This window comes from Sminthopsis crassicaudata, chromosome 5, assembly GCF_048593235.1.
Source record: "Sminthopsis crassicaudata isolate SCR6 chromosome 5, ASM4859323v1, whole genome shotgun sequence".
Lineage (NCBI taxonomy): Eukaryota > Metazoa > Chordata > Mammalia > Dasyuromorphia > Dasyuridae > Sminthopsis > Sminthopsis crassicaudata.
This window is the reverse complement of record NC_133621.1, coordinates 194,953,877-194,968,064: the sequence shown is the minus strand read 5'-3', so window position 1 is coordinate 194,968,064 and position 14,188 is coordinate 194,953,877. Positions and strand designations below refer to the sequence as shown.

Sequence of the window (14,188 nt, the reverse complement as noted above, 5' to 3'; positions counted from 1 at the left end):
TTCTCTTTCCTTTTCTCAAACTGGATTATTTAAGATCTTTTTTTTGTCATTTTGTTAATTTGGATATTTCTTGTCCTCTTTTTCTTTTGTCCTATCAATTTTATTAGCTTATAACTACACATAGTAGGTTCTGATAATTGTTTTTATTATTATAATTTCTTTGTGGTTTTACTTTGTTCATTTTGCTAATAGTAGGTTTTATGCTCTCTTCTTTTTAATAAAGTTAACTAAGGATATGTCAACTTTCTTTTTTTCCAAAGAACCAGCCCATGGTTTAAAAAAAAGTGCTGGAATGTATATAGTACTTTAGGAATTGCAAAATATTTTACAGACATCTCATTTTATTTTCACAACCCTGAAAAGTAGGTGCTATTATTATCTATATTTTACAGATGAGGAAACTGAGACCAATAGAAGTTACTCAGAGAAAATGTCTAAGTCACATTTGAACTCAGGTCTTCCTGACTATATACAGGTTTAGCTCTTTATACATTGTTCCACTTAGCTGCTGTTTATTATTTCTGTCTTCTTTTTGCTTTCCAAATTATACCTTTTTCTTTAATTTTCAATAATTTCTCTTGTGCTTATTTTGGCTTTGTAAAGTTTGTAATTTCTAAAGAACTCAGATTCAGTACATTAACCTTTTCTGTTTTATAAATGCATGCATATATACACATACATATGTACATATGCATATATGTACATATGTATATATGCATATGTATAAATTCATGTAAAGAATCCTTAATGATGCATTTTAGAAATTTTAGTTGCTCACTTCTAAATGAAAAAGAGCTACCTCACAAAGTAGCCCAGTCCATTTTTTTGACAATTCTAATTTTAAAAGTTTTCTTTCTTGAATTAAAATATGCCACTCCTACATAGTTCTGCCCTCTAGAGACAGAAAAAAATAAATGTAATATTTTTTGCCACATGGTAAAATCACCCTATGTACTATATAGGAATTCATACTATTCAAAACTATATTTACATAAATATGTTGTTTAGTACCAAGCTGGTGGGAATATACTGTAAGAATTTGAATAATGCAACCAATTCATGGATTCATTATTTTCTCCATTTGGGATCTGGTTATAAACATTTCATCATCATCATCATCATCATCATCATCATCATTCTCCTTCTCTTCCTCCTCCTTCTTCTCCTTCTCCTCTATGTAATGGCACTAAACTATTATTATAAATTTTCTCTGTATGAAAATCTCCCCCCCTTGTTAATATTACAAGGAAATGACAATTTTTAGTGACTGTATTAATAAGAATTTTCCTATACATGATTTGTGTCCGGTGTAAAGTTCATGAAGTGGTTCCTAGTTAAAGAATCAGGAGAATCAAGTAAGTTGATGAAATTATACTAAAGGGATCATGTATTCTTTGTTTTTTAGGAGATTCAGGAAAGGGTCAGAGGATATTAGATTCAGAGTCACTAAGTCAAACTTTCTCATTTACAGAGTAGGAAATTGAAGCCTACAGAAGTTTACATCTACAAAGGGTCTGAATTGGGTTTCACATTTTCTAATTCAAGTCTAGTATTCTGTCCACCAATCAAACTTGACAATTAGGATATCTGTCTTTTGGTTTAACCTGAATGTGTCTAACTAGAAGAAATAAATTTAGTCCTCCAGGAACCTAGGGAAATAAACAAGTGTTTGTTAAGCACATACTATATGCTAGATACTGTGTTAAACACTGGGAATATAGATAAAAACAAATAATAAATTCCCTACCCTCAAGGAGCTTACATTCAAATAGGATAGAATGACACATAAAAGGAAGTTGGAAAGATTGGGGGGATTGGAGGGAAGACATCCAGTGAAGAAGTCCCAAAAGTTGGGGATGGGATAGGGAGAAGAGTGGTTTGAGCATGGCTGGTCTGAGAACTTTCTCAAAATGATAGTTCAGGAGGGTATTCATTCAGTAATCAGAAGGAGACACAGGGGAAAATGTATATTCCGGGGAAAGAAAAGCTAGAGAAGTGTAGAGTGTGGATGAGCTATGCTTAGGTAACAGGCCAAAACTGCTTTGGGTTGAATACATGAAGAAGAAGCTTCTTTCCCCTAGGACACTGACCTCAATCTTTCATTAGAGGTGTTTATTACTCCAGCTGATCCCCATTAAAGTAAGCTAGGGGATCCATAGGGATTAGACCACTGAAAACTGATTCTGGCCTCCTTCTCTCGAGGTCCCAATTTGCAGTGATTAAATTTAGAGCTCATAAAAGGGGAACAATGTTGGCAAGAGAGTCACTTGTTGAAGGATGTTTCTGGTTCCAGTGAATCGAGGACTGACAGGGATGTTTGCTTCTAGTTCAGAGTGAGGTAGTACTTTAATATATCTCAACTCTTCATGATAAATTTTATAGGTGAAAAATCTCATGGGGAAGGAGATGGATTGAGACACAGAATGGGGGGAATTGAAGCCTGTGGGAAAACTGAGATAAGAGAGCTATAGAAAGACCTGAAGATGCTTGTTCTAGATAAGGACGTGACAGAGAGGGACTTACAGCTTTCATGGAATCATGAAGAAGCGCTATGTGTAGCTTGTTTAAATAGTCTAGAATGATGAGTACACCTGAAACAAGAGGGAAGTGATACAGATACAGTGCTACTAAAGTTCTTGAATATGTTGTCCAATCCTTAGCACTCTGGTTAGAAACAGAGTCAGGGTGTGCTAGAGCCAGCTCTTGACAGCTTTCAAGAGCTATTTGTTAAATTTTCAGTGTGAACATTTATACCTTAGAAATCTGAAAGTGCTACAAATCAGAATCTGGTTCATTTTTGTTTTAAATAAGGTGACAGAGAAAAATGTTAATAATTATGCAAATTAATTTAAAAGTAAATTACAGATACTTTCTCTTCTCCTACCTCCCCAACTCTCCAAAAAGCTGCCTCACTGGCCTTGCCTCCCAGTCCCTTGTTTCCTTCCAGAATGGAGCTTGTGACTTCTCCATAGGACCTGCAGCTGTCTCTGGAGTTCTGGTCTGTGGTGAGATGGGTGGGAGCCAGAGACAGAAGCTCTCCAAGCCCCAGGGACTAGTGACCACTTGTGTTCTGACAGATGGGCCAGGGGCTTGGCAGTGCCCTTCCACCCTAGTCACACCCTGCCTCTTCTTTGGGGATGAACTAAGGGCATCTGCTGCTCAGTCATGCCCAACTAACTAGCTGGCTGTAGAAGTAACTTTGAATTTTTGACCTCTCTTTTTCCACCTCCATGATCTTCACTCTTCTCCCTTCACTTCTTCCTCAGGGATCTATCTCTAGTGTAGTCAAAGTGAAAACAAATGATCTGACTTAAGTTGTACATAATCACTCACTTTATGGGGGACAGGAAATTTAGCTATTTATTGAAGGGGCCCTCCTCAAATTCTTTTTATGGCTTGAAAGAAGCTGACTGGATTTCATAGCCTTTGATGTAAGGAAGACCTGCTTAGGAAAAAATAAGAGGGAACAGGTTTAAATTTCAGTAGTATTGAATTTAGATTAGATATTAGGAAGACATGTGTGGCTCAGAATGGAAGAACTTCAAACACATTGATTACTAAGTCAAATTGTGGATTTTCTTTCTTTCAAGATAGTTCTCGTGTTTATGATTAGGTTGTGGACTTTACTTATCTGAAGATAGTTTTATCTTATGTACACACACTTCAGTGCACTGAAGAGGGAGTATGATGTAGTGGAGAAAGAGCTGGTCCCAGAGCCAGGAAAATGTGGGTTCAAATTTTACCTGTGACACATTGGAGTGCCTCTTAGAAAGTCACTTGTACTTTCAGTGCTCTGTCAAATTCTCCATACTGTAAAATTACAGAAAAGTACTGATCCACATTGGTTGAAGATGTTCCTTCACTTTGAAGTTCCCCATGCCAGTGAAATCACAAGTTCAGTCCTTATCCCTATATAGCTCAACGAATTTTATTTCATTAAAACGAACAGTGTTTATATCAGTGATGTCACAACCTGTGCATGTCTATTAAACTTGTGCACTTCTTGTCCATGTGCTTCCTTCCACTGATCCTCCACAGAGAAGCCACTGAATGTACTAGGGAATTTCCTCTTGGCTGTTTTGCATTTTATCAGTGACAGTGCAGCACCTATGCTGTCCCTCACTGGCTGCATGACTAGAAGACTGTGGTCTTTTCTGATTAAACATTTCCTCACTGATTTCATTTTTAGACAGATTATGAATTAAAAATATGCTGTAATCTACTGATGTCTACTACACATTTCTCCATTGTCCTCTGGGTATCTCAAGGTTTTGATTCTTGGAGACAATGATATTTCAAGGTTAACAATAATACAAATTTATTTTATCATTTACCTGATCTACATAGATATAGCTAAAGATAGATATACCCTAGATATGTGCATACAAACGTGCATACATATACACACATATGCAAATATATATATCTCAATATATGAGATTTCATGCTATTTCATAGTATGGACAATAGACATTTTTATGCTTTAGGTTTTTCCTGTGTGGGTTTTGTGATGTGATGAATAAAGAGCTAACTAAAAAACTAGGAAGAATTATGTTCTAATCTTACCTCTGACATATACTAGTTATGTAACCATAAGCAAGTTACTAAATTTCTTTTCAATGTTCCAGGCAATTTTTCAAAACTATATGTTAGAATGAGGTGCTTTCATTTTGCACTATGTACCTTAAAGAGGTGGGATTTATCCTTTGGGTTTTTTTTTTTTTTGCATAATATCTAAATATAATAAAAAAAATTGGGATAGATTTGATTATCGAAAAAAAAAAAAAAGAAAACCTCAACAACCTCAAAACACTGGGTGTTAGAGATGAGTTAATATTCTTCCTCTGTGGAGACATTTCTATCTCTGGAGTTCCCTACACTAATGATTCGAACTAAACAAAACAATTATTAGTGAAGATGTAGAAAAGTGAAGCCAAATGAATATCACTTCCTTTTTCAACAGGATCATTAGAATGGTAAAGAGAATATTGTCAATAGCCTGTTTTGTGGGATAGGAGTTAGGCTAGTCAGATGTTCTTAAACTTTTCCCACTTATAACCCTTTTTAGCCCAAGGAATTTTTATGTGATCCCAGGTATATAGGTATGAAAATAGTTATGCAAGGCAAACATTTATTGAAAGGCATAACCCAGAATTCTGTGTCAGCATGATGCTAATTAACCTTTTAATCAATGACTTAGATAAAGGCATTGGGGAGATACCTAGGAAATTTGCAGGTGACATAAAGCCAGGAGGGATTGCTGTCATATCAGATGACAGGATCAGTATCCACAAGGATCTTGATAGGCTAGAATGTTGGTCTGACTCTATTTAATGCAACAAAATTCAAGGGTGTGTATTATTGCATATATTATATTTTAAAAATTATTTTTAAAAATAATATTGTTGGGGAAAGCTGTTGGAATACACAGGAGCTACCTGACAGTGGCTGCTGGAGATCCAAGCTTGAGTGGATCTCCTCTTATGAGAGGATGATACAAGGAGACTGAGAGGCCATTGTGTTGTCTGACCTCTCTCCTCTTCCCTCTGCCTCCAATTTGTCTCATTCCCAGTTCGCAACACCTGTGTCAGCAAAGGCTGCCCTGCAAATCCTTCAGATGCTATGTTCCACAGCTGTGGAGCCTTTTGGAGAATTGACCTGTCCCTTAACAAGTATTTTATTTTTCTAAATACACACAAAGATAATTTTCAACATTCACCTTCGTAAACTTTGTGTTCTGAATTTTTCTCCCTCTCTTCCCTTTCCCCTTCCCTAGACAGCAAGTAATCCAATATAGTTAAACATGTACAATTCTTCTAAACCCATCTCCATATTCTTCATGCTGTGCAAGAAAATTCAAATCAAAAGGGGAAACAAAACATGAGAAAGAAAAAAACAACAACAAAAAGGTGAAAATACTATATTTTGATACACATTTAATCTCTATAATTCTATCTCCGGATGGGAATGGCTCTTTCCATCCCAAGTCTTTTGGAACTGCCTTTAATATGATGCTATTTTTTGAGTCATCGATTTATTTTGTCAATATTTTTCTCTTCCTCTTTTAAAAAAGATCTTTGTTATATGAAATAACTGATTGGAAGGTGGAAAAGTGTGAAGGAAGATAGGGAAATGTTAAGTTAAAAACAAAAAGTATCTATAAAAAAGGTGATAGCCTTATTCTTCTTGGCGTCAGAGGACAGAACTGAGAGTTTGTGGTTCTTTAGTCATTTTTCAGTCATATCCAACTCTGTGATCCCATTTGAGGTTTTCTTGGTAAAGATACTGGAGTGGTTTGCCATTTTCTTCTGTAGATTGTTTTTACAGATGAGGAAACTGAGGCAAACACAGTTGAGTGACTTGTTCAGGGTCACACAGCTAATAAGTTTCTGAGACCAGATTTGAACTCAAAAAAATTAGTCTTTCTGACTTCAGATTTTCCTCTCTAACCACTGCATCTCCTGCCTATCCTTTGGAACTAAGAGTAATAGATGTAAATTGGAAAGAGACAAATTTGTTCTTTGTATTAGGAAATATAGGGGAAAAAACTTGCTTATAATTAGAACTCTCAAGAATTCGTTACCTCTAAAGGCAGTAGATTCTCCCTCACTGGAAGCCTCAAGCAAATGCCAGTATAACCATTTGTCAAAATGTTCTGTAGAGAAGATTTTTGTTCAGAAACAGGTCCGTTATATGAAGTGAGTTCTGAGGTTTCTTCCAGTCCTGATGCTCTGTGATTCTATGATTCTTAAAAGACATTTTTCTTTCTGAGAATATTCTTCTGCAATACTTTTCAGAGGCAAGAGAATGAGGTCCCTGCCTTCTGAAGATTCACAGAAAAGACCAGGGATATATTTTCCTTGTGTTCCTCAGTTACTCATATCAGATTGGTTTCCTCCATTTTGTACTCTTAGATCGAGAATGTGAATAGTTGTGGAGGAGGTCTGAGATAATAGATTTTAAAAATTCTGACTCCATTTTCCATCTCAGCTACCCATTTTGGAACAGTCAAATGTATTTTCCTCACCTTAAATTAGGGGAAAAGCTTTATGGATTGTGTTTTCCAAAAGGCTAAGTGACTTTTATGAAATCTTTGAGAAGAGCAGAGGGTTGAAAGATGGGAAAGTAAGAAGCAAGGATGGGCTCCGAGTTGTTTCAGGAGTAGGAATTCCAGGGTTGGAAAATGGCAGTTGAGAAAGGAAGGCCAACATGAAAGAATTATATATACAGGAAAAAGTTAGACTGAGCCTGAGAGAGAACAGACATAGAAGAAATTGGTGGAAAAGATTAAGGATCATATCAGGGGAGGTATGGAGGACACACTGTTGGGGCAATAACAAAGACTAGGTGGCTTTCTAGGAGCAAGGAATAAAATGCAACACGTGTGCCCAAGTTACTTTCCTCTTTTTTTGTAAAGTCTGAGAGACTTTCCTTTCTTTTGCCCCCATTCCCATGCCCCATCCTATTCAGGAAAAAATCACTGATCTGTAAGGAAGTGAAGTCTAGTGGAGGAAGTCTTGAGATTCTACTCAACTGAGTTCCTTTCCTGGTTCAATCCCAGATTTTTTGAAGGACCTCAGTCTAGCCATGCAGACAGATATTACTATGGACTTTATTCAGAGTCCCAGACTAGGCACTCTGGAGAAATACAAAGGGAGGAGAAGGTGGTATATTTCTTAACCATGGGGAACTTTTTCTATGAGACACAATAGAGAAAAAAAGAAAAGGATTAAAAATAAACATCACCAGTGTAGTGGAGACTTTGTTATTTGAAGTAGATAAAGGAAAATGGTCACAGTGGGGTCAAGAGAAGAGAATCATTTTTGTCTCCTCCTGTGGACAGAATCCTAAGCCTGGAGAGGACCTCCTAGTATCATCTACTTCTGAAGAAGATGTTTGGAAATCTCTCCACTACTGAAAGGTCAATGAAGCTCTAAAATATAATAGCATATGGCCTGGCTTAGATATCAGCCAGGACCCAGGGAGAATGATAAACTAGTTTACCTCTGCCATGCTGAAATGACAGGAAGGTGTGGTCCATGGGCTTCTCTGGCTCAGTGCAGAAACTGAAACCCAATATTTTATTCCCTTGGGGAGAATTCACAACTGCTCTCACCTCCCTCTGGCCATGACCTGCTGGGACAGAACATAATGTTATTTTGAGACTACAACATGAGATCCAGTGATTATAAGGGAGGAGGACACCATCTGGGGTTATGGAGGAAGTTCAAAAAGAAAAAGAATACAGGTACAACTGAGCCAACTTTGGTTCCCTATTCAATTTGGCTCCTGTCCTGTCTTCCAATGCTGGCCCTTTGCCCAGGGCTGGCATGGCCTCTCTAGAGTTGACCAGATCCTGTGCGACAAGAACTCTCCCAATTCTAGGAGAAAAGTGGATTTATGTTATCCATGCTATCTTGGAGCCAGTATATGGGCTGGATTGGTTTGGAGTGAGGGTCATGGAGAGGGCTTGGAGGAAAAAATGCTTTTATATGATGGAGTAAGATAGAGTGGGAACAGTTCTTGACTCAGAATTGAGATATCTGAGATTCAACTATTGCAGCTAGCTTTTACCAGTTAAAACCATTTTCCAGCATAACCACATGACACAGCCATTCTGGGTTTCGGTTTTCTAATTAATGAGATGGAGATGATAATACTTTTATTAGTCTCCTCCCGGGATTATTATAAGGAAAGGTTGTTGTATTAAACTCCTATGTGTCAGGGAGCTGAGTGTTCTGGGAGGGGATAACAAAGGAGACACAAAGAACCTTCTACATTTTTCCTTTCCCCTCCTTCCCTCAATCTTTTCCTGACTTCTCACTCTTTCTTTTTTCCTCTTGTATAGAAGCAATACTGACAGTATTGAGAGAACAGAGTCTTCTAGGAGGTTCAGGGCAGGGGCAAAAGAAGGTGAGGAGAGAGGTAAAGTGCAGGGCAATGGGAGCTCTTTTAAAGTTGAGGATAAAGTTCAGAAAGGGCCAGGAGCATGAAGGTGAGGAGGAGAAAGAAGAAAGGAAGGAAGGAGAGAATAAGGGAAGAAAGGAGAGAGAGAGGGAAGAAAGGAAGGAGGGAAAGAAGAAGAAAGGATGGAAGGAAGGAGATAGAAGGAAGGAAATATGGATCTATTTACCTAATATATGCACTGTGCTAAGCTCATTACAAGTATGATCTCATTTGATCCTCACAATAATCCTGAGAGGTAGAGGCTATAATTATTCCCATTTTACAGATAATGATCCTCTTTGGTCCAGTTCTTGAGGCCTTGGCTTTCTCATCTGTAAATTAGGGCTGTTGGATTAGATAATCTCTTAAAATTTATTCCAATTCAATACTATTATTCTATTATAAGGGCGTGTGGGGATGGAGTTGTCAAGTCACTACTACCCCACTTAAATTAACTGACAACAGGTACACATATGAATACACTTAGTTAAGTAATCAAAGAGGTGTGAAGTAGGTATGAGCAAAACTTAAGCATCAGGAAGGAATTAACTATTCAAAAGTTTTTAGATTAGATTCAAAAATTACTTGATTAATTTAGAAGTCCTTAAAAGCCATTGGATGAAATGGAGGGACATTTTGTAAGAAGTATATTCAGATTAATTGAGAAAAATTGGTGATACTCTTGGATTTTGTGTAGAACAACCAACCACTTCAAAAACCAGGCAATTTGTCTGCTACTAGAACAAAGAGAGCCACTCCAGCCAAACCTTAGAGAAGGAACTGCTTCTCTCTCTCTCTCTCTCTCTCTCTCTCTCTCTCTCTCTCTCTCTCTGTCTCTCTCTGTCTGTCTCTCTCTCTCTGTCTGTCTGTCTGTCTCTCTGTCTGTCTGTCTGTCTCTCTGTCTGTCTCTCTCTCTCTGTCTGTCTCTCTCTCTCTCTGTCTCTCTTTCTCTCTCTGTCTCTCTCTGTCTCTCTCTCTCTCTGTCTCTCTCTCTCTCTCTCTCTCTCTGTCTCTGTTTCTCTCTCTCTTTCCCTCTCTTTTCTGTTTCTCTCCCTCTCTGTCTGTCTTTCTCCCCTTCCTTCTAAAGAGAGAGAGGACCTTGTGAATTTTGGAGGATCAAAGTTCTTGTCATCAGCATCTTAGAGCAGCATACCTAGAATAGGTGACAAAGCATCTGTGCCAGTCAGGGTAATAAGGAGTTCCTTTCCTTCCTTTGTAGAGGGATTCATGACCTTCTCCATAAATAGGGTACAGTTTTTTTTTGGGTGTCTTGTAGTCTTAATACTGCCTTTTCTAGGGATGTCTTCAGTTCCTTACTAGTATATTCCTTTTATTGTATGGTTTCTATTTTTCCTAGCATCTTGGTCATTCTTTTCTTTTGTTCTTTGGCTTATCAATATCCTTTCTAAGATAAGGCCCCCCACAACTTAAAATGTTATTCAAGATATAGCCTGAACAAGGCTAAGTATAAGTAGTACGCCTTAATTTGTTCTGGACTATATGCTTATGAATTAATGCAGCCTAAGCTCACATTAACATTTTTGGCTGTTGTGCCAGACTGGTCATATTGAACTTGAAATCTATCAAAATCCCCACTTCATAAACTGTAATCTAGCCATGTCCCTTATGTACTATACTTGTGAAGCTAATTTTTTTAACTCAGGTGTTAGACTTTATATTTATCCCTACTAAATTTCGATCAATTAGCTTTGGTTATAGTTTTTTCAGCTCTTTTGAAATCTTAATTCTGTAGTCTTAGCTTTCTGGGTTTTTTTCCCCTTGTACTAGGTTTACTGGGAATTCACTGTGTTCTTAGTTCTGTGCTAGTAGTGGCTGTAGAGGATATAAAATAAATCGCTGACATAATTCCCACTTTCAAGGGTATCTAGATGGCTCTAGGTAGCACTACTTGGAATCAGGAGTTTAAAAGCCAGTTTCAGACACTTTTATGATCTAAGCCAAGTCATCTACCCTTTGTCTGCCTCTGTTTCCTCCTCTGTAAAATTGGGATGTAACAAGACTTGCCTCCTCGGATTGTTGTGAGAATGAAATGAGATAATATTGGAAACCTTAAAACAGATTAAAAAGCTAGCTGTTATTACTAAGAGGTATATAAATTTGCCTGGAGAAACAGGGTTATACACATAATACTTAGTTAACAATGTAATCTATATATCTAGATAGCTCTGATGCATAGTTCACATTTTTTATTGTCTCACATTTAGATAGAGAAGCAGTGTAGTCCAATGGATACCTCAGGCTAGGAATCAGTCAGGCCATTATTCAATCCTGGATAACTCATTTAATCTCTCACTACTCTCAGGCAAATCTCGAAAGCTATAAATTGCCAAACAATTCCTGAGCTATATTGGTCAAGGGGTATTTCCTCATCAAAATTAATCATTGGGCCAGATTGGTGTGAAGGTTTATAAAGTGTTTTCTTTTCATCAGCCCTATAAGGAAGGTAGTAAATTATTATCCTTATTTTATTGATGAAGAAGTAAGTCTCGTAAAGGTTAAGTGACTTTCCCATGATCTTATATCTGGTATGCAATTAAGCCTTTGAAATAGTATTGAAACCCATATTCCTGTCCTAGGACCAGTACAATATAGTTCTTATTCCTGGAGTGCCCCACCTTTTCCATAAACCCTTCCTTGACCACTCAAGTACACAGTGATCTTCCTCTTTCAAAATCTTCTGTGTTTCTATTGATGGCACTCATATCCTGCCTAATATGGCGAGTTCATTTTCACATGTGTGTCTTGTCTTTTACCCTCAACTGGATTGCAAACTCCTCTAGGACCGATCACAGAAAGCAACTGACTTTGAGAAATCTTATTAAATGGGATAGTTTTAGACTTATGAATTAGCACATTTTAGATGCTAAAGGAAAAATGATGGCACAGGGCCAAAAGGAAATAGGGATTCCTGCCTCTTATTTGTCTTAGAAAGTTTCATGGAAGAGTTGTAAGTTTGGCAATTATTTAATTAAGGAGAAGGACATTTTTTGATTTGATTTGATTTTTCTTGTGCAGCATAACAAATAGGGAGAAATGTTTAGACAAATTGCACATGTTTAACCTATATTGGATTTTTGCTTTCTAGGGGAGGGGAGAAGTGGAGAGAGGGAGAAAAATTTGGAACACAGGGTTTTGCGAGGGTGAATATTGAAAATTATCTGCATATATTTTTAAAAATAAAAAGCAATTAAAACTGAAAAATAATAATTAAAGAAAGGGAAAGAATTCTAGTCTTATTCTTGTAATTAGGCCATAAATTTTTTCAAGGTAGGTCCTCTTCTAGTTCATTTTTGGGTCGCTCATTGGACACGTTAATGTCAACCAACTGAATAAGGTGGTGAGTGAAATGACTGAAAGAATGCATTGAACAAGTGTAAATTGCCCCAGGAAAAACCTTCAGTTCCAAGAGTCAGACTGATTGTTTATTTGTTCATTCTCAGGATCCATCATCATGATACAAATTCATAATTACTTCTGCCAGGACTCAGCCCTTCTGGTTTTCTTAATCCCTATTTTCTGTCCCTTCCACCCAACTCCCATTTTTCTTGTCTCAGCAAATCTGTTTTGTGTCACTGCAGGTCGGAATGAGCTGATTGCTCGGTACATTAAGCTCCGGACAGGGAAAACTCGAACCCGGAAGCAGGTAAGTGCTATGGACATGGTTAGCAACAAGAAGCCAATATCTCACAACTTACAGGCTTCCTAAAAGGAAAGAAAGTGTCTTCCTCTGACCTTTGGAGATAGGGCCGGTTTAAGGCTTGGTATATTTGTCAAAGATGATTATGTGAACTTGGTTTTCTGTGGGCCAAAGGTGGATTATTCCCCTATCCCTTATGAAAATGCACCATATCTCTGCAAGAGCAAACACTTCCCTCAAAGCTCCCTAGTCTTCTAGAATCAAAAGACTTAAAAAGTTGAAATGGATTCTGCTCACATTATTTTTTAAAGCTTTTTATTTTCAAAACATATGCATGGATAATTTTTTTAACATTGACCCTTGCATAGCCTTGTGTTTGATCACTTTATTTAAAAAAATTTAATAGTATTTTATTTTTCCAAATAAATGCATAGTTTTTATTCTCTATTGCAAAACCTTGTTTTATAAATTTTCTTTCTTGCCCCTCCCAGAGACAGTAAACAATCTGATATTGGTTAAACATGATCACATTATTTTACAGATAAGGGAACAGAAACTCAGAGAGAAGGTGCCTTGTCCCAAGTCACATAGAGCAAGCAACAGAACTAGGGAGAGAAGCCAGAGGCAGTTCTCCTTCCTCTCTTATTCTTCTGGCACACCTGAATGGCATGACCCTGCAGAAGTGCTGAGGAAGCACCTGATATAACTTAATAAGTCATTCTTAAATGATGAGATGGTGGCAAGGCCAGGGGCATGATGAGATGGTGGCAGGGCCTGGGTATGAGGAGATGGAGAGAAGATCTCATGGGGCCTCAGCCAAGTGTGACACAAGAGCATAATGTCTTCTTTCTCACAGGTATCCAGCCATATCCAGGTGCTGGCCCGTCGGAAAGCTCGGGAGATCCAAGCCAAGTTAAAGGTAAAGCAGGTCTCAGGATATTTCTACCTCTGTCCCCTGGCAGCAGAAGGGGTAGCAGGGACATTCACTACTTATCAGGGGGAAATTTCTCTTCCTTCCTTTCTTTGGCTTTATAAACCTAAAACTCTTAAAACGGAATCATCACGAGCCTCTTTTGTGATGTTGCTAGTAGTAAGAAGAGAAAGAGAGGTGGCAATAGTGTCTAATAAATACTGCAGTCCATGGTCCCTGAGCTCCTTATCTGCCTCTGGGATCCTTACTCTTGAATAAGAACTTTCTTGTGACCCTCAGGTAGCCTTTCAGTGTCAGCTGTTAGTGGTCCATGCAGGTTCCTGAAAGAACCAGGTTATATGACCTTGGCCCATGGTGTTGACTTACACACTACATCTTACTCTAAATTGGGAGCCAGACTTCTGAGTCAGAGGGAAGAGTTGGAGGCCCAGACTTCCACCAGCATGTTGGGAGGGACAAACAGCCCAATGTCCTCCTGCTCTTTCTCTTCCCCCTTCAGCTCTGCCTTTAGGATCAGTCCACCTGTCCTCCTCCCCTGAGCAGCTGCAGCAGAGACACCTTTCAGCGACAGCTGGAGAGGTTGCAGCTGCCGGCCCTCCATCCACAGCATGAGCCCTTACCACCCCAGGCCACATCCTGAGCGCTGTTAGCCG

The 14,188-nt window shown here is 38.1% G+C and overlaps 1 protein-coding gene across 9 annotated transcripts in view; it reads left to right on the top strand.

Moving 5' to 3' along the window:
- Window positions 1–14,188, top strand: part of TEAD4 (TEA domain transcription factor 4) — a 72,921-nt gene that overhangs the window by 37,661 nt on the left and 21,072 nt on the right. For all 9 annotated transcript variants that reach the window (XM_074269271.1, XM_074269266.1, XM_074269274.1 and 6 more), the window contains 2 exons: window positions 12,546–12,610; window positions 13,461–13,523. In XM_074269271.1, coding sequence (XP_074125372.1) covers window positions 12,546–12,610; window positions 13,461–13,523 — 128 coding nt within the window. The remainder of the gene's footprint in view (window positions 1–12,545; window positions 12,611–13,460; window positions 13,524–14,188) is intronic.